General features: G+C 37.2%; 1 protein-coding gene across 4 annotated transcripts in view; it reads left to right on the forward strand.

Moving 5' to 3' along the window:
- Positions 1–25,165, forward strand: part of LRBA (LPS responsive beige-like anchor protein) — a 560,234-nt gene that overhangs the window by 190,690 nt on the left and 344,379 nt on the right. For all 4 annotated transcript variants that reach the window (XM_055144432.1, XM_055144433.1, XM_055144431.1 and 1 more), the window contains one exon: positions 7,474–7,582. In XM_055144432.1, the coding sequence (XP_055000407.1) occupies positions 7,474–7,582 (109 nt within the window). The remainder of the gene's footprint in view (positions 1–7,473; positions 7,583–25,165) is intronic.

A 25,165-nucleotide genomic window follows, 5' to 3' on the forward strand; every position in this document is an offset into this window, starting at 1 on the left:
TACACATACCTCGGTTCCTCTGCCGGTACCTTCATGCATGAGGCTTGTCTGAATGTGTGGAGAGGGACCTCGAGCATGGCTGTGGCTAGGTTCTGGTGGTCTTCAGCCGCCAGGAGCTCTGCTCGGGGTGGGGAGTGAAGCTGGAGCCCATCCCCTCCGAGGGGCCCCAAGGAAGACAGCCAGGCGTGTGGGCAAGAGACCCTTGTTCAATGTCTTGTTCAAGACAATGGTCATGAGAAACAGACTAGTTCTTGATGTTCCGTTTGCTCTCAATGGAATGAACAACTCTGAATACAGCAGTTATGTGTACCTAGGTCAAGAATTTAGCATGACAAATGACCTGGCACCTGAGCTGTGCAGGAGGAAGAGAGCGGCATAGAATGCCTTCAAAAGCGTCAAACAAGTTGTTAAGGGGATGAAAAACCTCCAGCTCTAGGCACATCTTTTTGACTCCATCATTCTTCCTGCACTAACATATGCCTCAGAGACCTGGTCCCTATGAAAACAGGATGAGAACGCTATTCAGGTCTCCCAAAGAGGAATCGAAAGAGCTATGCTTGGAATGCTTTGTGAGCTATGCTCACATTTCACTCAAATGTGAGAAGGAATCTGGAGTTCCAACCTCCGTCTACGATCAAGAATCAGGGACACTGTCTTGTTTGCCAAGGCATCAAAAATCAGTTGGGCCGGACACATAATGCGATTTGGAGATGACCACTTGATTAGAGCTATTACCGACTGGATTCCACGGGACGTCAAAAGACTGCGTGCTGCCCACTTATGAGATGGTCAGACTTTTTCCTTAAGACCCCGAACGAACAGTTGAGGCAGACGCCATTGGGCTACACCAGCACAGGGACGAATGGAGACGTTACTGGTGCCCGCTCGAGCAAATCGATGAGCAACATCATGACAGGTGATACAAGTGATACAAGTGATACATGTTGTAAGGGAAAACTCGTCTTTCTGTTCTTCCCTCTGACTTATGTGCTTAGAAGAATGAGTTCGTATGGTCAGTGGTTAATAATTGAAACAGGCTGAAGATAGGTGGGATTGGAAAAAAAAGAATTGAATCAGAGAAATCAGTAAAGCATTACTGAAATACTACAGAGGTAGCATTGCTGTACTCTTACTGGACTGTGAATTTTTTGTGATAGTCTAAAAGCTATAGAACTGGGAAGATTCTTTGGCTCAATAATTCTTGAGACATAACCTAAATTTGTGAAGTTGTGCCTTTTGTATGCCAGAGGCTGTGAGGGGTGGGTGGGGCTGGACTTTCCGGCAGAACTGTAATGGGGTGTTATGTGACATATTAAGCACTCAAGCTATGCAATTTGTTTTCACAAAATGGATTTGAAGTTGTGTAAAAGATTACTTCAGGGTTTTTCCAGTTTTGAGATCTCTGATTTGTGTGTGTGTGTGTGTGTGTGTGTGTGTGTGTGTGTGTTCCTATTAACCCCTTGTTAGATATATTCAGTAGACATAGATACTCTTATATAAAGTAGGAATAAGGAAGATAGGGATAAGAAAAGAGATATTATTGAGAGTGGATAAGTAAAATTGACTTCAGTTTTGGGATTCATTAAATTTGGGATGTTCATGGAGTATCTAGTGTCGATTTCAGTTGACAGTTGGCTGTATATATGTTGATTTGTAGTAGTTAAATATGCAAACTTAGATATTGTCAGCATCTTACCAAGGCTTAAAATTCATAGTAAACAATACAGATAGAAGAAAGGGTACAGACCCGAGGTCTGGGGCATTAAATATTCTAGAGGTGGATAGTGTAGAACTGACAATAGCGAAATGCATTCTGAAGAAACACTTACATAGTATAGAAGGAATACCTGATATATGCAGTCTTGTAATCTTATTTAAGAAGAAAATGTTCCAAGATCCTCTAGGAACCTGTAAAATGTTATTTTGCCTTTTGCATGTATTTCTAACTGCAACATTAATTGTTAAAGTCCCTCTGAAAGATTTCCTGCATTTTGTATTTTTCACCATTGGTAGAAGTGCCCTTATAGGGAATATTTCATTTGTTTTCCTTCTAAGCACCGATGAGCCCTCAGCAATGTCAGACATTGTTCTATATACTCTTGGTATATAACTAAAAATTATACATGGCTGATGCAATGTATAATGGAAGGCAGATTCTTAAACACATGATTGAGTTGATCTTGTACAGACTGATACCCTGCAGTATGTACCATACAAAGGATACGTGCATCTTGGTATAGGATGCTAGTTCTATGAAAGAAAACAGATTTAGGTTTTAGGAAGGGATTACGATTTAGGAAAGATTCTATACAGTAAGGTTTTGAGTTTTTCCTTAGCATATTTTTAATAGAGCAACAAGGATAATAGTAAGAATTGAGGGCATTTGTGGGTGAGAGAATTATAACATGTAAAAAAGAATGAAAATACAGGATATAGTGTTTGAATAAATGGTACTAATAGTATACAGGAGCAACAAAGATGCAATAGTGCTAATGAAATATTGGCCAGAATGATAAGACTAATAGAAATACTGTTTTGTTTTGTCCATTCCAGTGGTATTCAGGGGCTAATCCTGGCTCTGTGCAAAGAAGTTACTTTTCGCAATACTTGGAAATGGGGGGGCATATATGATGGTCGATATAAAATTGGGGTCAGCTGCATGCATGGCTTGTGCCCTGAAAAGATGTTTTATTGGAGGCTGATATAATAATTGACGTCACCATGTTGAGTGGCCAAGGGGGATAATTAGAAAATGTTACAGAGAGAAAGAGCTTGGGAGTTATTGCGGAGTTAGAATGAACACTAGTCTACTGTGTATGAAGTATGATGAAGAAAACGGAATCTAATATAATTGATATTTCTAGCTTCACTAACTGGGTAGGTAGCAATTAGGTTAACATTCTAGAGTGAAGAATGATTTATTTATAAGGTACTGGTTTGATAGAGTATACATTTTATCTTTAGAAATATTCTGTATAATACTGTTCAGTAACATAAACTGTTATATAAGGTATATCTCCTTCTGCATTAAAAATACTTTTATAGGGGCTAGTGAAGTAGTATAGAGGCTAAGACACTTGCTGGGCACACCGCTGACCTGCTTCTCTCCCTTGCATTTATTATGGTCCACCAAGCACTGCCAAAAGTCATCCCTGAGCCCAAAGCCAGGAAAAAGCCCTGAGAATCTGTGGGTATTCCTCAGAAGCAAAAAGAAAAAAAATTTTTGTTTTTACACATCAGCCCATAAATACATATACACAATATTCTTTACATATCCATGTGTATGAAAATACCAGTTTGGGGAGCCGTGTGTTGCTGTGTTCAGGGCTTACTCCTAGCTTTGTGCTAAGGGATCAGTTCTGGTGGTGTTTATAGGAATATATGGGATGCCAGGAATTGTACCTGGGTTGACTGCATGCAAGGCAAATGCCCTATCCACTCTACTGTCTTTGGTCCAAGTTACCAACTATTTCAGTGTAACTTTAGTAAAATGTTAATTGTGATGACCTAATTTGGAAAATTAACAGAAGACCATTGGAACTTTCCATTGTTATTTTCAGTGTTTTGAATTTTAAAATAACGTATATTGCTTTGGGGCCCAGAGAGATAGTACAGTGGGCAGTGCCTTGCATATAGCAGTCCTGGATTTAGTCTCTGGCACCCCAAATGGTCCCCCGAGCCTTGATAAGTGTCGACCCTGAGTGTTGAGCCAGGAATAAGCTCTAAGCATTTCTAGGCTTGACATTCCCAAAAAGAATAGAGCCCCCACAGAATATTCATCCTGTATTCCTACCCTCCTCCCCCCTTCCCTCCCTCCCTTCCTGTTTTTCCATCTTATATATTAATGCAGCAGGAAGAAGTCTTTTGGCTCTCATCAAAGTGTATGTTTATACTGTTATCTGGAGTGGCCTTTCCTCTTTGTGTTGCTTTTGCTCATTATTAAAACTCATCTTCTTCAGTTTCTCATAGGTGCTTTTGTCATCTTGAGTAGCTGATAGTGATCTTTGATTTTAGTGGGCTACACTAAGTCTTGTATTCCTGTATTGCAATTGGACGTGTATTACTTTGCTGTGGGATGGGGGAAGGGCGGCCACACTTGGCAGTGATCAGGGTTTACTCCCGGCTCTGTGCTCAAGGATCACTTATGTCAGGGCTAAGGGAGTATATATGGTATGGGGATTGAACCTGGGTTAACGCATGCAAGGCAAATGCTTTACCTAGTATACTATCACTGTGACCCTGAACTTGTATAGCTAATCTATTGAGCAGGCTTGCATCTTATAGCTATTCTTTACTGTCTTAGTGTTGTATCTGGGTTCAGCACCATTGGACCCTTGACTTAAACCTGATTGGTCAAAATTATTGACCAATCTGTTTTTCCCAGAGCACAGAGTCCTCTTCTAAGCTCACCTGGTTCAACACATAATTCAGTTTCTTGAATTTGTAGGATTTTGGTCCCTATTTTCTTGCTATTAGTGGAGTCTCTAATCGTCTTGTCAAATGGCCCTCTCACAATATTTGTCCTGATTGAGTTGAAAAGTAGATAAAATCTGCATTAATTGGATATTACCGTAACATGTGTTCACTCAAACTCTTATATGAACAGTTAAAGCTGGAAGCAACCTCAGTGTTTTCATACGAAACACTCATCTCCAGTCCTTTTATCTAGTTTTTAAAACAGAACAGGTGTGGAATAGATACTAATGAGAATGACATTGCTGATTGTGGATATGATTGTTAAAGGATCAAAGCAAGTACTCAGAAGATGTAGTTATAACCTGGATAGAATGATTAAGATTTGATTTTTTGAACATTGGCTATGAAATAGAGTACACAAATTGAATCTAGAAATATCACAGAGGAGATATTGACAGTAGTTACAGATTGATTATAGGCTTAGAGGAAGGTGGTCGAGAAGGGGAAAGAGACTAGAATAACTTTGAGGTTGCTTGTTTGGGGACTGAGAGGATGCTGTGTCATCGACTAATCAATTCAGTTAATGTTTGAGTGCTGTGAGGCAATATTTTGATGGTAAATTCACGGTGTGGTTTTGGCTCTCAAGAGAGAAACTAAGATACACAAACCAGTATTTTATGTATTCACTCATGAAAGCTCTTGCTTTCTCTATCACAGGAAGTTATTAATTAGTTGTTTTATTTGAGGTATGAATGTGTACTGTTTAATAGCATTCAAAAAATTTCTAACAGTGTTACCCCAAAAACATACATAAGACATTGCAGTAGTCTGGGTGTTAATTTGGTGATAATGAAGAGGTCTGACAGATCTAGGTTGTGCATATTATTTTAATAAAGGTAAGGGAAATGGTAGAAGTTTAGAAAGGATTTCCTTTTCTTTCCTTCTCTTTTTCATTTTTGGGCCACATTCAGTGGTGCTGAGGGCTTGCTCCTGGTTCTGTGCTTATGGATCACTCCTGATGGCCCAGAGGACCATATATGGTGCCAGGCATCAAAAATGAGTAGGTCACACGTCAGACATGTTTTTTACCTGATACTATCTTTCCCACTTAAGAAAGGAATTTTTTTCAAGAACTTAGAAATAGTTTTTTCAGTTTTCAGTATCTACTGCAGCTCTTTATAAAATGTATCATCCAGAACTATACGTACTTCTATATCAATGTTCAGAAATAAATCTATACCATACATTAACTTCTAATTTGTTTCATTGATTACTAAATCAGTTAAATCATATTTAATAATTAGAAATTATATTAATTATTGTAATGTGGTAATTTAAATGTGTAATGTGGTAAAAACTAGGTAATATGGTTTGGATAGTGTTAATATTTATGGCTTTGATATAGAAAGAGATTGCATCTTCACCCCCGACAGAGTGCGTAAGTCCTGTCATTGAACTGTGTCACTTCTGAGTTTCCTTTCCCCTGCTCCCTCAGGTTTGTTGTCAAAGTCCACATGTTTGTCATGGTTTGATATTCTAGTCCCTAGTTTGGAAGTTGTACTTTAAATTTGGGGGTGTTAATTTAAATTTGTAGATTATATATATATGTATATATATGTATGTATATATTTATTTCTAGGTCACACCCAGTGATGCACAGGGGTCACTTATGGCTCTGTACTCAGGAATTACCCCTGGCAGTGCTCAGGGGACCATATCGGCTGCGTGCAGGGCAAATGCCCTTACCTGCTAATCGGGGCTGGAGCGATAACACAGCGGGTAAGGTCGTTTGCCTTGCACGTGGCCGACCAGGTTCGATTCTTACCTCCCTCTCGGAGAGCCCGGCAAGCTACCAAGAGTATCTCGCCTGTATGGCAGAGCCTGGCAAGCTACCTGCAGCCTATTTGATATGCCAAAAACAGTCACAACAAGTCTCACAATGGAGATGTTACTGGTGCCTGCTTGAGCAAATCGATGAATAACAGGATGGCAGTCATGACAGTGATGATGACAGATGATAGTATAGTCGCCAGTATGGACTTTTCTTTTTATTACCAAGAATTTCATTTTGGACTGAGTTTATTTCACGTGACTTTTTTTTTTTTTTAAATCATTGTGAGAATAGCCCTATTTCCAGTTTGCCGCTCCTGGCACGCGTCCTTTTGAGATTTTTTTGAAAAATCTGGCATTTCCCCCATGGCCTTCCATTATTATTTTTGGCTTATTTTCTCCCAACTTTGTAATCTTAAATTTTCATTAGTTTTTTTTGCTGTCCATTATCTAAATAGAGTTTTTGTGACCTGATCTATTTCCTGTTTACCAGTGCATACACGGGTTCCTTCCTTAAGGCTTAGTGTACCAGGACCCTCTAGCCTTGACATGTTCTAAATTTCACTTTGACTCCCTAGATCTGCATGACCAGTAGCAGCGGGGTCTGTTTAGCTTCACTGTTGCACCGGAGCGGCAGATGCTGGTGCTGGATGTCTTCTGTGTGTTCTCTTCTCTAAGATTTCAGCGTTTTAGATCCTGGCGGCTTTGGAAACTATCACTACAAAGATTAAAACACAAATTTAATCTGGCAGTTTTTGTTTTTTGTTAGTTTGATAAAAGCTAATGTGTTACTTGCTAATTATTCTTCAGTTATATAGTGTGGAGTAATTGTACTATATTGGGCTTGATGTCAGAAAAGGAGAAAAACTTTCTTTTTTAATCAGTGAATCACTGTGAAGTACAGTTACATACTTATAAACTTTTGTGCTTGTATTTTAGTCATACAATGATCGAATACCCATCCCTCCACCAGTGTCCATTTTCTACTACCAATGATCCCAGTATCCCTCCTTCCACCTCCAGTCCCCCTCCCCATCCCGCCTCTGTGGCAGGGCATTCCCTCTTGTTCTCTCTTTCCTTTTGGGAAAACACTGTTTTCTAACCCTGATAACAAAACAGTGTTTCTTTGAGAAGTGAATATCCAACTTATGTATGTAGACATGCATATATATGTACATCTATATATGAATATATAGAGAAATCTATTTGCTATTTATATTTTCATAGGTTGCTTAGCCAAACAATGAAGGAGCATCTGGTAAGAGTAGCAAATGAAGCTGATTTTATCCTGAGCAGGCAGAGAGCAGAAGATATTCACAGACATGCGGAATTTGAGGTAAGCATCACATGGTTGGTATGAGGAAACTGCTATTGCTTTTTTAATTGAAATCATGGGAAACTGCATAAATAAAATGTAAGTATGTCTAAGCAGATATATAAGTTCCAAAAATGGAAAACATCATTTGCAAAAGAATCAAAAGGGTTTTAGGAAGATGGTGCCAGTGTCTGTAATTCTCTGTCCACAACTCCCTTCAACATCATCTACAGCAGCTTCAGTATTTGGCTGACCTGATCTAAGCCACGTGAACTGGGTCTCACCTCTGAAAGTTTTCTATTAAAGTAGATTGATCAGTGATGGGTTTTAGCCCATGCTACTCATAGCAGTGTTAGTTACCCAGAATGAAAATCCCTATGATAGAGATGTGATCGCCACATCTCTATCATAGGGATTTTCTAGAGAAAAGCTGCACAGAGGCTTGAAGTTCCTTTTCCTTGAAGATTGGGGAGCACAGTAATCTTTTTTTTTTTTTTATAATTTATTTATTTTTAATTAGAGAATCACCGTGAGGGTACAGTTACAGATTTATACACTTTTGTGCTTATACTTCCCTCATACAAAGTTCGGGAACCCATCCCTTCACCAGTGCCCATTCTCCACCACCCGTAAACCCGGCGTCCCTCCCACCCTCCCCAATCCCATCTCCCCCCCCACCCCACCCTGCCACTGTGGCAGGGCATTCCCTTCTGTTCTCTCTCTCTAATTAGCTCTTGTGGTTTGCAATAAAGGTGCTGAGTGGCCGCTGTGCTCAGTCTCTAGCCCTCATTCAGCCCGCAACTCCCTTCCCCCACATGGCCTTCAACTACAATGTAGTTGGTGATCGCTTCTCTGAGTTGCCCTTTCCCTGGAACGTGAGGCCAGCCGCGAAGCCATGGGGTCAACCTCCTGGTACTTATTTCTACAGTTCTTGGGTATTAGTCTCCCACTCTGATATTCTATATACCATAGATGAGTGCAGTCTTTCTATGTCTGTCTCTCTCTTTCTGACTCATTTCACTCAGCATGAAACTTTTCATGCCCATCCACTTAATTACAAAATCCTTGACTTCCTTTTTTCTAACAGCTGCATAGTATTCCATTGTATAGATGTACCAAAGTTTCCTCAACCAGTCATCCGTTTTGGGGCATTCGGGTTTTTTCCAGATTCTGGCTATTGTAAACAGTGCTGCGATGAACATACATGTGCAGATGTTGTTTCGATTGTACTTTTTTGCCTCTCTGGGATATATTCCCAGCAGTGGTATTGCTGGGTCAAATGGGAGCTCAACCTCTAGTTTTCTGAGAATCGTCCATACTGTTTTCCAAAAGGGCTGAACTAGCCGGCATTCCCACCAGCAGTGTAGAAGGGTCCCTTTCTCCCCACATCCTCTCCAACAGCGTTTGCTTTTGTTCTTTTGGATGTGGAGCACAGTAATCTTTGAGTTTCGAGGAAATAAAAGAGAACACAGTTTTCTCTTGTATCCTCATAGGGGACACCAAGTCTAACCCCATCCAAGGATCACTGCTGGATCACTGCTTTTCCTGTATTTATACTTAAACAGAGCTAGCAGATGAAAAATCAACGGGAAAATTAAATGGTGCTATAGGTGTCATATAAATTACAAAATTCACCTAAGGGCTGGAGTGATAGCACAGCAGGTAGGGCATTTGCCTTCCACATGGCCAACCTCGTTCGATTCCTCCTTCCCTCTCGGAGAGCGCAGCAGGCTACCGAGAGTATCTTGCCAGTACGGCAGAGCCTGGCAAGCTACCCGTGGCGTATTCTATATGCCAACAAACAGTAACAAGTCTCACAATGGTGCCCACTTGAGCAAATGGATGAACAACAAGATGACAGTGACTGCTACAATGCACCTATGGTGGAAATTTCATATGAACATTTGATAAAATTGTAGAGAAAGTTTAGAACACCGTCTGGGTTCTTTGTAGCATATTAAAAACAGATAATACAGATTTTACTGATAATTTCTCTGGTATTTTAAAAAGATAAAAACTTCTGCAGTCTACTTTTTGCATGTTTTTTTTTCCCCTTTTTCTTTTTTTTAATGGATCGCCGTGAGATGCAGTTACAGACTTACAGACTTTTGTGATTACGTTTCAGTCATACAGTGATCGAGTACCCATCCATCCACCAGTGGCCATTCTCCACCACCATGTTCCCAGTATCCCTCCTGCCAACCACCCCCTCCCCCCCACCATCCCTCTTGCCTCAGTGGAAGGTACATTCCCTTTTACTCTCTCTCCTTTTGGGTGTTATAGTTTGCAATATGTATACTAAGTGGCCATCATGTTCAGTCCATAGTCTACTTTCAGCATGCATCTCCCATCCTGAGTGAGCCCTCCAAGCATCATTTTCTTGGCGGTCCCTTCTCTATCTCAACTTTTTGCATGTTTTATGACATGAAAAGATCACTGTATCACTGTCATCCCATTGTTCATTGATTTGCTCTAGCAGATGCCAGTAACGTCTCCATTTGTCTTAGCCCTGAGATTTTAGCAGCCTATCTTTACTCTTCCTTCCCAATGGTGCTGCATTGGAGTCTCTTTTAGGGTCAGGGGAATGAGGCTCATCATTGTTACTCTTGTCGGCGTATCAAATACATGAAAAGATATTGAAAAAATACTGTTTTGGAATACATATTTCACTAGAACATAGGTACTAAGCTTGAACTAAAATTTCGTCAACATAAGATAATGAAAGAGTAACCAACTTAGAATTTTTTTCACAGAATTCAGTGGCAATTTAATAATAAAATATATGCCTATGTGTGCCAGAGTTAGTAAACAGCTAGGACACTTACCTTGTGTACAGTCAACCCTTCCTGGTTCAATCCCAGCATTGCATGTGGTCCCCTACTCATGGCCAGTAGTGACCTTTGTAGGATAAGTCTTGAGTTCACTACTGTGACCCAAGAATATATATTTTGTGTGTTTGTGTGTGTGTATGCTTGCAAAATAAATTATATAAACACATTGAAAATTGAAGAATTAGGTCTGGAATGCTAGTACAGCAGGAGGTACGGTTGCTTGCCATCTATGGCCTACCCAAGTTTGATTTTTGGAACCACATATGTCCCTTAAGCACCATCAGGAATGATCCTTCAGCACAGAGCCAGGAGTAAGCCCTGAGCACCACTGAGTTTGCCCCAAATACCCAGAAAGGAAAGAAAAAAGGCCAGGAAGTTATGAATAAATGTAGAAAAAGTATATGATAAATTTCTTAGGCTAATAAAACTGTATATACACATATATATGAAAACACAATATTGTAAAGATATTTACTAGCATTAGAAGTAGCTAAAACCATTTATTTTAGTAGAAAAAAGAGATTTATCACTGTATTTAATAATATTTTGTGCTGTTGCAATTATAAGTTACAGCTAATATAAATGCTAGAAAATACTATGAAAAGATACAATACTATGCTTTAAAATTAATTTTTTCAAAATTTTTAATGTTGTTTTTCATGGAAATAAAAGGAGAAATAAAAATTAATTGCAGTTTTATCCTATCAACCCTCATTGGCACCTATTCTTCAGTGTCCTTTCTAATTGATCCTGGAGAAGCTATCTTGTTAACTTTGGGTTGTGAATGCTTTATTCATGTGTAATAAATATACCAAGATAAATGAGGGAGAATGAATAAGGAAAAATATATAGATGTAGTTGAAAAGAGAGGAAATAGTCCTAAAGCACTGTGTTTTTTTGAAGATTTAACGGATTTTACCCAAATACTATATGAATTTGCTGTTATTTCTATTGGATGAGGGATGATGGTGACAACTGTTAGTAATGATGCCCGAGTCCTTATTTTGTGTCCTAACTGTTATGGATGCTTTATAGCTGTTAGCTAGTTTAATTTTTACAATAAGCCTCTGAGTAATATTGGTATTTCATTTTATAAGCGAAGAACATCATTAGGAAGGTGTAGGCCAGAATTATAACTGGCATCTAGGTCTAGGCAATTTGTTGCTAATCTCTGATCTATGGATTTGGTTTCACATTTGTTAGATTTCTGTACAATGTCTGAATAGCATTGAATCTTGGCATATTTAGCAGCTTTATATTTAGCTATTTAATTTTATTCTTTATCTACTGAAGTTTCTCCTGTAAATCTTTATCATATTGGCTATGAGGTTTGTAATACTATATAATGGTGTGGTAAAGTATAAAATAAAATTTGTAAAACTAGAACTATTTCCACATTTTACTGTTACTTAATTTTTTAGTGTAGAAAATATATTTGTTCAACTTTTCCACTAGTGAGCCGACTTAAAAGGACAGTTTTTATATTTACTTGTTTTACTTTTGTAGAAAAATTCTTTATTTATCTTGCAGAATCATAATTGAAACATTGTATGTAATATATTTTCAGCTATATTACTCTTAAATCTTCAATAATACTATAAAAGATGAAGCATATTTTTCTAGACAGATTATATTCCTTTTTTAATTTAACTTTTTATTTTATAAAGCAGTTCACAATATTTGATTACATTTAGTATTTGAACACCAGTCCAACCACCATTACACCTTCCCACTACCATATTTCAAATATTTCCATTCCAAACCCCAATCGTTGCCCCAGGGCAGAACTGAAATAATATGATTTGTATTGTTTGTTACGAAAAACTGCTGAAAATGCTACAAAAAAGTATCCTTAGAGGAAAGAGTAAGAAGATTGTTGTATTTCACCAGGGGCCCTTTTATAAGAGATCACTAACATGTTGTTCAAGGTTGATTCATGTGTGCTTTTTTACATATATATAAATATATAAATACACATATACATATATATCTTTGAAAAAAATTTCTCTCTAAGATTGGTTGCCATTGGTCCTGTTGAACCCAGAGTTCTCAGCCACAAAGTGCCACATACCTGGGTTTTCTGAGGTTCACTGGTGGGTGAGGCTCGGCCCTAGCATGTGGAGGACAGATTATATATTTGTGTATTCTACCTCTGATTCATGCTGCATAGTCTTTGATCATATATCTGAACTTTACTTTTGCTATAAAAGAGATGCTGTCATGTATTTAACATGATCTTTTTGGTTATAAAGTAGCTGGCTTGTTCCACTTATTATCAAGGGGTTGCAGACTCTGTAGACATGAAGTGCACATCACTTTAGTCTTTGCATGATTATTATTGGAGAGGTATATCCGTGACATCTTTTGCCTTTGACTTACGGAGAGGTTCAATGAATGTCACGACATCATTGATTAGATGTACATCTTAACTTGTAGTGTTTATTATTACAGCTGCATAAGCAGAATGTTTATTAAAACATTTATCAAAACATTTATTAAAACATGTCTTGCATGGTCAGTGTCCCAAATTTGATTCTTGGCACTTCACAGTCCCTTCAGGTGTAGACCTATTGCCCTTGAACATCGCCATTGTGACTCTGAGGTCCCAGCAGTGCTGGTCTGAGTACCATCGGACAGGCCAGAGCATCGAATCATCAGGCCTACTTGGGGGGCTCATATTCTCTGAGGGTGGCCCCAAGATCCCCAAACACCACTGAGGAGGCCTCTATGGAGGAAAAAAATCAATTCTAGTAAAATTTTTCAATGATTTTTTTGTTGGCCCTTGCTTTTCATTTCATCTAATAGAGTTTCACTCGTATGTTTGTTTTAATGGAACTGCACGTGGGGTGGTCAGGGCAGCTGATTTAAAGTAAAGTTTTTTTCCTCAAAAAACTAAAAGCCACAAAACCACTTGAATAATTTTTAATATAACAAGCTACATGTTTTTCTTTTAGGTGATTGAAATATTTTACAGATTAGTGAACAGTTTTTCAATAAAATATTTTTCAAAAAAGTAAACATTTTTGCTAATTTTTTAAACTGTACATCATTGTATCACTGTCATCCTTATTGTTCATTGATTTGCTCAAGTGGGCACCAGTAACATCTCCATTCGTCCCAGCCCTGAGATTTTAGCAGCCTCTCCTTACTCCTCTTTCCCAACAATTGGAGGCTCTTTCAGTGTCAGGGGAATGAGACCTGTTATTCTTGCTGTATTTGGTATATCGAATACGCCACAGGGAACTTGCCAAGCTCTACCATATGGGCGGGATACTCTCAGCAGCTTGCCAGGTTCTCCAAAGACTGTATATCAGATAATACAAGCAAGTATGTTAAAATCAAACATGTGTGTGCTGCTTACGGTGCATTAGTGGGCTAGACTATAAGAGGTTCGCCCAGTCCCTATCCGACCAGGCTTGAATGTCTGGGTTCCTTGGCTGCTTCCTTCATGCCTGAGGCTTGCCTGAGCATGTGGAGAGTGGCCTTGAGCATGGCTGTGGCTGGGTTTCGGAGGTTTTTGGCTGCCGGGGCTCTGCTTGGGACTGGGAGGGAAATTCAACCCGCCCCCACTCTGAGGAATCCCAGTGAAGAAAGCTGTACATCAATTAATCTTTGATGTCACCACTTTTTAAGCCTTTTTATTTTTGCTTTTGGGCCACACCCAGTGGTACTCAAGGACTACTCATGGTTATCTGTGCTTGGGTCTCACTCCTCCAGTGCTTAGGGACCGTGCAAAGAGAGTACCTTAACCTATGTACAATATCTTCACCCTTAATTGTATATAAATATATATGTATATATGTGTGTATGCGTATATATTTAAATATTTACATATGTGTTGGGGGGGCTGGAGCGATAGCCTTCCACACGGCCAACCCGGGTTCGATTCCTCCATCTCTCTCGGAGAGCCTGGCAAGCTACCGCAAGTATTCCACCTGCATGGCAGAGCCTGGCAAGCTACCCATGGCATATTCGATATGCCAAAAACAGTAACAATAAGTTTCCCAATGGCGACATTACTGGTGCCTGCGCGAGCAAATCGATGAACAACGGAATGACAGTGCTATATATGTTGGGGGCGCACCTGCTAGTGTTTAGGGCTTACTCATGACTCTGGATTCAGGGATCAGTCCTGGCAGTGCTTGGGGAACCACGTGCTGTGCTGGGTATTGAACCCCACATTGGCTGAATGCAAGACAGATGACTTATCTGCTGTACCATTTCCCCATCCCCTAAAATAAATCTTTTTATTTACCTATGTTATGAGGTATATTTTGTTAGCATAATCCCTGATTTACATACCAGGAAAGGTGAAGCATAGAGCAATAAAGTGATTAATTCTAAGTCATCCATTAATATTGAACCAAGTAGTCTGATATATAACATAAGTTTCTGACCATTTTTCTATGTTGCTTTTCTTTTATCATGTTATATGATTTAAAACAAATTTCTCATTTCAGCACTACAACAACTGTCTGAAAGGATAGATTGGGACTAGTAACTCAGCCTTGGACATGTAACTAGTAAATTAATGATGTTTGAAAAGCTGAACTCAGATCCCAGAACAATGACCCAGCATAGTCTCTGTTTTGACATCCTCTGAGTGCTCTTGAAATATTATATTTTAACATATGCTTAACAATTCTGAAAGAATATACAGCATATTAACAAATATTAGAAACCTAAAAAATATTAAAAATCTAAAACTAATTTTTAGATTTTAATGTGATGACCCCTCTTATTTTTCCAGTGTTATTTTTATCTGATGGATGGCCATTGGCTCCTTTTTATTTAAAATAATTGTTTCTAGTTGCAAACATGATATATAGTTGTAGAATGTTTAGAAATAAAAATACAAACAGTGATTTTCCATTGTATATCTTTAACAACTATTTGACTCCATTACTTTTATTTCATCTTTAACTTGGAATAATTAGAGACCTAGAACAGATTGTAAAAATCCCAGTTAGTATTTATTTTTACCTTTCTTGGTGTTGGAGATGAAGCCCAGGGTCTCACATATGGGGGCTGCTTTCTACCACAGTCACATCCTCACACCATTGTCGTTTAAAAATGCATATACTTGTTTACTCTCTAGAAGTATCTACTCATCAGTGAGAACCCTAAAGCTGTTTCTAAAATATTTGACAGTAAAGTGACTTACCATGAGCAACTTTTGAAAAATATTCATGGACTAGGTTGATAATATTGTAGGTAGGGCATTTTCCTTGCAAGTGGCTGATCCTTTGATCCCCCGTATCCTATATGGTCCTCTGAGCCCCACCAGATAAGATCATTGAGTGAAGAACCAGGAGTAAGCTCTGAGTACCACTGGTTGTGTCCTAAACTACACTCCCCAATAAAGAAAAATATTTACGAAAAAAAAATTAAAAGCATACATAACAGTTAAGCAGTGATCTGCAATATAAACAAGTTAAACAAAAACTCCAATATAATTTTTATCACTTTATTCTTAATATATTTAAATTTTATATACTTTTCTCTTATAAATAAAGATTAGAAGATCATGAATACTCATAAATATTTACATAAATTTCTGAGTATTACTGTCAGTGAACCAAATTTATTGAAATCAAATAGGATTTGAGTATGAGTTCTTTTTTTTTTTAATTTAATAGTTTATTTTTATTAGTGAGTCAACGTGAGGGTACAGTTACAGATTTATACATTTTTGTGCTCATGTTTCTCCCTTACAAAGTTTGATAACCCATCCCTTCACCAGTGCCCATTCTCTACCAAAAGTAAACCCAACATCCCTCTCCCCCCTCCCCAGTCCCGTCTCCCCCACCCCACACTGTCACTATGGCAGGGTATTCCCTTTTGTTCTCTCTTTCTGATTAGGTGTTGTGGTTTGCAATAAAGGTGTTGAGTGGCCATTGTGTTCAGTCTCTAGCCTATATTGGGCCTGCATCATCTTTCCCCCACATGACCTCCAATCACATTTTACTTGGTGTTCCCTTCTCTGAGTTGCCCAGAATGAGAGACCAGCCTCCAAGCCATGGAGACAACCTTTTTTTTTTTTTTTTTTGAGTATGAGTTCTTTTTGAGTGTCCTTTATACCTATCAATAGTTTTTTTCAAAACTTGTAATTTCATACATTTTTCTAATTTTATGACACCATGGCTATAATTGAAATACTTTCAGTTTTATAATTAAAAGCATACACACTTTTAATATTTATTTATTTTTTATCTTTTGCTTTTTGGGCCACACCCAGCGATGCTCAGGGGTTATTCCTGACTCTGCATTGTCCCCTGAGCACTACTGGAAGCAATTGTTGAACCCTGCGTAGCCCCTATGTACCACAGAGAGTGGACCCCCAAATTAGAGAAAAAATTGGGAGCTGAAGTACTTGGCATAATTCCACAAAATAGTAAAAGCCCATAATAGGAATATGTATCATAATAATCATTGTTAAACTAGGTGAACCTATTTTAGCCAAGAACAAGCCAACAACAAGAAGAACACAACAAGGCGCCTTGTATATTCTAAGCATCTGTTTGAGAAAAAGAGCCGTGCTATTTATATTCCTTTTATAAAATATCTCTGGGTAAAATTTACACAGAAGAAATGATAGTGCTGAATCCCACAGGGCAGTGTTGTAAGAAAGATTCCCCCCTCCCCCTCCTGCCACCCATGAGCCCCTTTGTATATTTATAATATGAATCTATTACCCACTACAAATTTAAGTTGGATATGCTGATTTGACAGTCCTCCAGCAGTTTTTATGCTGCTGAGGTCTTATGCAGCTTTAATGGTATAGAAGGAAGAAATAAGTGTCCTTGGGTTTTCTGTCTTATTTTGGCAGCTCAGATAGAATGAGGGAAAACAGGATAGAAGCAGAATTGTATTCACCCCAGAAACCTTATAAGCAGTAAGAGACTATTTTGCTCTGTAGAAGAATCTAAAGCTTGAATTTCAAAATTGTTGGAAAATTATTCCTGATTCTTAGCTACGTGCATTTAAGAAATAGTGTTAATTCGTAGAAGACAATAATTCTGTTCCTGCACCCTGCTCTCAGACTAGGAAGATAACTCAGTGGTCTAGCATGCTTGATTCCCAGGCTTAGTCTCTGGCCCCACATGGTTCTCTGAGCACTGCTGGGAGTGACCCCTGAGTACTGAGATATGGACTAAAAAGCAACATAATTATGTTAAAAAATGTTTTGTACACCAAAAGCATAAATATCAATGCAATTATAAATTGGGTTACTTCAATAATAATATTGAAAGAGAAATAAAAATGAGTCATTCACATCCCAAGGAAGTATACAAAAAGCTCAACTGAATGAAATAGGAGGTACTACTATTTAAAATTACAGATGTATAATTTTGAGAATACCAAGATTCTTTTAAGTGTGGGGAAGGAGAGATATGAAAAAGTGCCACATACTTACATTCACTATACTGTTATATATACATACATATGTGTATCTCCTTTCTCTCTCTATATATACATATATATTCTCTATATATACATATATATATTCTAAGAGTGAATTCACAAGCTTAAGACTAAGTAAAAATTCTTTTTTGTTCGTTTTTGGGTCACACCTGGTGATACTTCGGGCTTATTCCTGGCTCAGTGCTCAGGAGTGAGTCCTGGCAGACTTGGGGGTGCTTTATGAGATGCTGGGGATTGAACCCTGGTAGGCAGGATGAATGGAAATGCTGTACACATGTACTAACAGTATAGACTCAGAATAAGTAAAATTCTTATGAGATATCCATTATGAAAGGATTGAATAAGATTCTCCAGTATTATTTTTAAGTAGGGATTATTCATAATCTATTCCTTTAGCCTTGACAGTGATTTAGTCAATAAAATTATAAATAATATACAGCCATTTTGTTTCATATTCCATATTGATTAATAATCTACCAGAATAATCACATTTTAATATATTTCTAAATATTTTGATGTTGGGCTAGCAGTATACTGTGTTTCTTATGCTGTGGTTTTTTGCATTATCTACAGTAGCCATATATTTTTTGAATTTTGGTTTGTGATTATAATTATATACTAAAAATTTCTTGATACTTTTTAAATGACTTCCTGAATCCATTGTAAATCTTGTTCAGCAGCCAGCTTCTCTGCATGATTTCTCTTCAGTAATTAAATTTACCATTTCCAGCTGCTGAAAAATTTGTTGGCCTTTTCTTTGTCCATTTGTGTTTCCTCACGCGTAAAACATAAGACATCCACATAATTTTATTTCTCTGAGAGTGCCATTTTATAGGGTGGATTTGACAGTTATACCTTGTGAATGGTTTACTTTTCTATTGAATTCTAAATAATAATCTATAATACTAATCTTAAATGTTAGTAATAAGTGTGATATATATCAACTATGTAATTGCCCTAATGACTTTATTCTTGTCATTTATAGAGAATTTGGTTGTATTTTTTTCTTAGAAGATCAGGTTAGATGATTTGTAGTGACATAAAATTTCACATACTTGTTTTCTCTCTATATGTAAATATCAGTACAGAACTCTAAGTTAGTCTAATTACAATATTTTATCAATCTCTTGATTATAACATAGCTGAATAATTTTAAACCAGAGAAATAGATTTGATGTTCTGGTGAAGTACCTTAATAAAGAAATGTAACTAAGTAATATGAAGGTTTTCTTTTTGCTATCAGCAGTTCCTTAAGGATGTGTTTGTAGATTTCGTTGAGCAGTGTGTCTTCTGGTGGATATTGTTCTTATGGCTTATTCTTATAGCCATTATTTTCTAGTACTAAAAAAGCACTTTCATGGATAATTTCATTCTCTGTAATATATTATGAATATCCACTTTGCTATTTCTAGATGTAGAAACTGTTCAAAATGTTAATGAGAGCAGGAGAGACAGTTCAAAGGGCTGGAGTTCATGCTTTGCATGCAGGAGGCTGAGGTGGATCTATGCACTGCATTATCCCATGAGCTCTGCTGCAGACACCTGAGCATTGAACCAGGACCAAGAAAATAAAAATATTAATGAGATAAATCAGTGTGCTCAAGGACAGGATATATGAAATCATCCAAGAAGAATAGAAGGTAAAAAGTTTTAAAAAAATGAATTTTAACAAAATTTTAAGGCAGAATTTTAATAAAGCATCAGAGACATAGAACAGCTTCAACAGAAGCAGTATCTGAATTTTGGAGTCCTAGAAGGAACAGAAAGAGAGAGTATGAAGTTTTTATAGCCAAGGATTTATAGCCAAGAATTTACACAGTCTGGGGCTAGAGGAATAGTATAGCAGCTAGGGTATTTTCCTTGCATGCTGCCAACCCAGGTTCAGTCCTCAGCACCCCATATGGTCCCCTGAGCACCTTCAGGAGTAATTCCTACGTGCAGAGACTGAGCATCACCAGGTGAGACCTAAGAAGCCAAAAAAAAAAAAAAAAGAAAAAGAAAAAGAAAAGAAAAGAAGAATTTATGCTAATCTGCAGATCAGCTCAATAGGTCCAGATCCATGGGCTCAAAATAAATCCAAAGGGAGCGACACCTCAATATATTCTAATTAAAATGAGAAAAACTGAAGATAAAGGGAGAATTCTATGAGCTGCAGGAGCTCTGTAAGTGAACCCCATAACATTTAGCAGCAGATTTCTCAAACAAAAGCCAACATACTACAAGGGAATAATGTGCTATAGCTAACAGGTTGTGAATGAAATGGCATCCAGTCAGAGTACTCTTTACTAGTATGTTATAATTCAGAGCAAAATACTGAGACAAAGCTTTACAGACAAAAACTGCTTAAGAATTTTATCTCCACTAAACCAGTAGCACTGCAAGAGGAAGTAAGAGCTTTTTTTCTTGGCAAAACATACTTGAAAAACACAAATGGAGGTAAATGAAATGATTATTTCATAAATGTCAGATAGCAAAGTACAAGTATGGTAAGTAAGAATGGTCAAAGAAACAAAGATTAGCTGCATAAACACCCCCTATCCATATAAAGATATAGCAATGGATTTCTTTCTTTCAATAACTTTGCTGAATGCAAACCAAGAGGTATAGAATGGCTGGATGGATCAGACCAATGAACCCAACCTTTGCTGCTTATGAGATACACACCTGAACTGTCATGGTAAATACAGGTTGTAAATAAAAGCTTGGAAATAATCGTATAAGCAATGAGTAGCCTGGAAAAAGGTCAGATATTTATACTTACAAAATAGACAAAATAGACCAGACTAAAAAGTAGTAGCAAGTAAAGATGTATGTTATATAATGACAATACAGTAAGAGAACTTTAATCACTAAAATATATGACCCAAATGAAGGAACATCAAAATACATAAAGCAGTTACTAACTGGCTTAACGTACTATATCAGTAGCAACACAAAGTAGTGTAAGGAGATTTTACCACATTTTCACTATTGGATTGATCATCCAACCAACATTTAATAAGAAAACTGTGCTCTTAGTGAAAAGGAATAGAAGTGCTAGTCTTAAGAGATCTGTATTGGGCTCTTTATTCTGCCAAATCTCAGTGTCCTCCAGTGTACTTGGATCTTTCTCCAGGACATAGACTACATGCTGGAACAACAACAGCAACAACAATGAAAAGCCTCCACAAAATCAAGAAGATAAAAATCCCATCACTATCCTCTGAAACCGCAGTGCTTTTTGAAGGTGTGTTTAAACAGAAAATTGAGAAAAACTGATTTGAAACTAAACAACTAGCGGGTCAAAGAAGAAATAAAAAGATTACTGGGTACAAATGAGAACAGAGATATAAGAGACAAGAACATTTGAGACGCAGTAAAATCTGTGCTCAGAGAGTTGCAAATAACTAACCTAACATTTCATACTAGGAAAAGAACAGCAAAGGGAGCCCAAAGTGAGTAAGAGGAAAATAATAAAGATTAGAGCAGAAGTCAATCATATAGAAACAAAAAATGGAACAATAGTTAAGAACATGACCTGGTTCCCTGAAAGAGTAAGAAAGGCTAACAAACCCTTAGCTAGACTTATAAGTAAAAAGAAAAAACTCATATAAATTATATCAGTAATGACAGGAAAGAAATTATAACATATCTCAGCAATATAAAAGATCGTGGCCGGAGAGAGTATAAAATGATAAGGTCCTTGCTTTGTATGAAGTAGGATTTGATTCCCAGAACTACATAGGAGGGAACATATGCCCAGAACTGTCCATTCAGACCCTTGAGTAGTTATCCCTGAGTACAGAAGTATAAAAGATCATATGTATTTACTGTGGACAACTCTATCCATTAAAATGAAGAAATTGTAAGACATAGATAAATTTTTAGAATCCTAAAAATTAATCAGGAAGTAGAAAACCTTAACAGATTAATTACTAGCAAAGAAATTTTGACAGTAATTTGGAAGTAATCTCTCAAACCAAAGCATGGGTCCAGATGAGTTAACTATAGAGTTCTTCCAAACTTTCAGAGAGGACCTACTACCTATACTTAAGTTTTTCCAGAAAGCAGAAAAAGATGAATCATTTTAAATAGTTTCAGTGAGATCAACATTACTCTGATACCCAAAGCAAATAAAGATATAACTACAAAAGAGAATTGTAGACAAGTTATCATTGATGAATATAGATGGGGAGGCCATCAACAAAATCTCAGTGAATCAAATTCAGTAACACAATAATTGGATCTTGCACCATGGTCAGTAGGAGTAATACTATGGGTGGAAAGTGTGGTTCAGTATATGCAAATAAATCGTAGTGTGCCACATTAATGAAAGAAAAGAGAGGCATCACATAATTATATCAATGGATGCAGAGAAGGTGTTCAACAAGATACCCACTTATGATACCCAATTATGATAAAATCCCACAACAAAATGGGGATAGAAGGAAATTGCTTTATATAGTCAGTTCCATTTATCACAGATTCACAGCCAATACTTAATGACAGAAAAATTTTAGAATAGTGACAAAACAGGATGTCCACTCTATTTATTTATTATTGAATCATCGTGAGATACAGTTATAAGCTTTCATGTTTGAATTTCAATCATGAAATGATCAAACACCCATTCCTCCACCAGTGCACATTCTCCACCACCATTGTCCCCAGTATACCCCGCCTTTCCAACCCTACCCCTGCCTCCATGCCAGACAATTTCCCCCATGGATATCCGCTCTTAATACAGTGGTTTCAACATAGTCTTAGAAGCCTTAGATACAGAAGTTAGGCAAGAAAGAGAAATTGAAAGAATTCATATTAGTAAAGTAGAAATCAAGCTAGCATCATAACAGGTGAATTATTATAGTAGAAAACCCTAAAAATACCACTGAAAATGCTAGATAGTATCAGACTATTAAATCAATATACATTACTCTGCTGCATTGTAGTCATATGTAAACAATGATGTGAAAAAGAAGAAAAATAAGTTCATTCATTATGATTAAAACAAAATCAAAGGACTGGAGTGATTGTATAGCATGTAGGTTGCTTCCCTTGCATCTAATTCAGATGATCCCTGGAATCCCATATAGTTTTTCGGCCCCACTAGAAGTAATTCCTGTGTGCAGAGCTAGGAGTAATCCCTGAGCATAACGGATGTGGCCCCAAACGAAATATGTAGGAATCAACAAAGGAGGTAAAAGACTTAGGAAAACATTAAATCACTAGTAAAAGAAAAAAAGACACATGGAGATGGAAAAATATTAGTTGTTATGAACTGAAAGATTAAGGTAGTTAAAAATGGCCATTCTACCCCAAAATTCTTTAAGGACATAGAACAGATATTTTTACCAATTGTCAGGAACCATTCTATCCTTGAATAGACAAATATAGATAAAGAAAATGATCAGAGGTCATCAGAGGTAATCAAAACACTGGTGCTGGATTAAGGACAGACTCTCAGACCAGTGCAGTAGAATTGAGAGTTGGAGGCATCCCTCCCATGCATGGACTATAGAACTGAAGTTACTCTGTGGTGGTGGGAGGTCGTTTGGAGTGCGATGGAAGAGGCAGACCAGAAGTGACATGGAACATACAGTGGTGGAAGCCTTTGGGCACTTTGGTGGAGGTGGAGATGCACAAATTTGTACACAAAGAGCATAAATATTAACTCTGTTGTACCATGTTACCTCATAATAAAAAAATTACAAAAGGAAGGTAAAGTTTCTTTGCTTAATGAAGAACATTTTGTTTAATCACTTATGATCATATATTCAGGAAAGTATCTTTATAGGTCTTAATACTTAAAATACCTTATTTTATTTTTCTTTTTTTGGTCACACCCACTGATGTTCAGGGGTGTGGCCAGAAAAATCCTTGAGTTCTCACTCTACTCAGGGATCATTACTGGCTGTGCTCAGGATACTGTATATGGTGCCAAGGATCAAATTGGGGTTGACTGCATACAAGGCAAGCATCTTATCAACTGTACTATCTTGCCAACCCTTAAATATCCTATTTTTAGAGATTATTTTTATTAGATTAAATATGAGTGGTTCTCTTTGCTTCAGAAATACTGATTTCCCTGATTATGAAAATAAAAACATAATTGGAAATAGTTACAGACTATCAAAAAGAATAAAGAAAACAATAGTATTCTTACTACTTGTACATGAATTCTGTGTATTTTTTAAAATCGAGGTAGCATTGGTTTATAGCATTATCTGTGTGTCATTAGTGCTTTTTCAAAGCTCTTGAAGAATCCGTGGTCTCACCACATCCACCACCAAAGTGCCCAAATTCCTCTAACTGTCTTGTATTTCCTCCATCTTACATTTTATTTAAAAAATAGCAAATCTATTAAACTTGACATTTTGCTTTGACATACCTGAGAATGCTATTTTAGTGCAATTCCTGAGGTTACATTGTGATTGAAAATTTTAATTTGGATTTAACTTTCAGTGTCATTTACTATGCTGTAAATCAAACCTATGATTTAAATACAAGTGGGCCTCTGTCAATATAAATATATTTTTATTGACCTCTAATTAGTGAAATGTTCAAGTGTGGCAATTTTGTCATTGGTAATTATACTGTAGTGAAACTTTTATGTTTAGAACTTACTTTTTAGCTCCTACTTAAAATTAGTAATATCCTGTAGGTGGTCATGAAGTTACTTCTTGGAATGTTTTCTATCTCATAGAGGTAAAATATAAAGTGGCCTTTAGTAACATTATACATTAGCAATTGAACTGATCTAGAAAGTTAAATAGACTTAAAATTATAACTAATGCACAGGCACCTCTTTTTCTCCTAGTTATTAAGGTTGTTTCTTTTACATTATTTATTTATTTTAGTTTTTGTGTAACACCCAGTGATGCTCAGGGGTTACTTCTGGCTCTGCACTCAGGAATTATTCCTGGCAGTGCTTGGGGGGCACCATATGGGATGCCAGGGAACAAACTGGGTCGGGTGTAAACAAGGCAAGGGCCTTCCTCACTGTACTATCTCTCCAGCCCCTCTTTCACATTACTGGTATATGACAATAGGTTATTGTGGAAAGTAGAGCACATGTTCTTCACTGCCTTATTTAGGATCAGAGATATTCACATATTAGCATTAAAGATGAACTAAATATCTCAAAAGAGAAAAATCAAGAAATGATATGGGCCTTTTGACTTGTGTTTCTTGCCTGTACTGGAATGTATACTGTCTCTTAGTGGAGAATAGTTATAGCATGTTTTCATCATTTATTTTAGTTCATTGGATTGAAGCCGAGGCCTCAGAACTAGAAAACATGGTCTCCTACTAAGCTACGTTGCTGACTCCTGTTCTTATAACTTTGAAGGGAAAGGCTTAACCTTTTCCT

Source organism: Sorex araneus, chromosome 7, assembly GCF_027595985.1.
Source record: "Sorex araneus isolate mSorAra2 chromosome 7, mSorAra2.pri, whole genome shotgun sequence".
Classification (NCBI taxonomy): domain Eukaryota; kingdom Metazoa; phylum Chordata; class Mammalia; order Eulipotyphla; family Soricidae; genus Sorex; species Sorex araneus.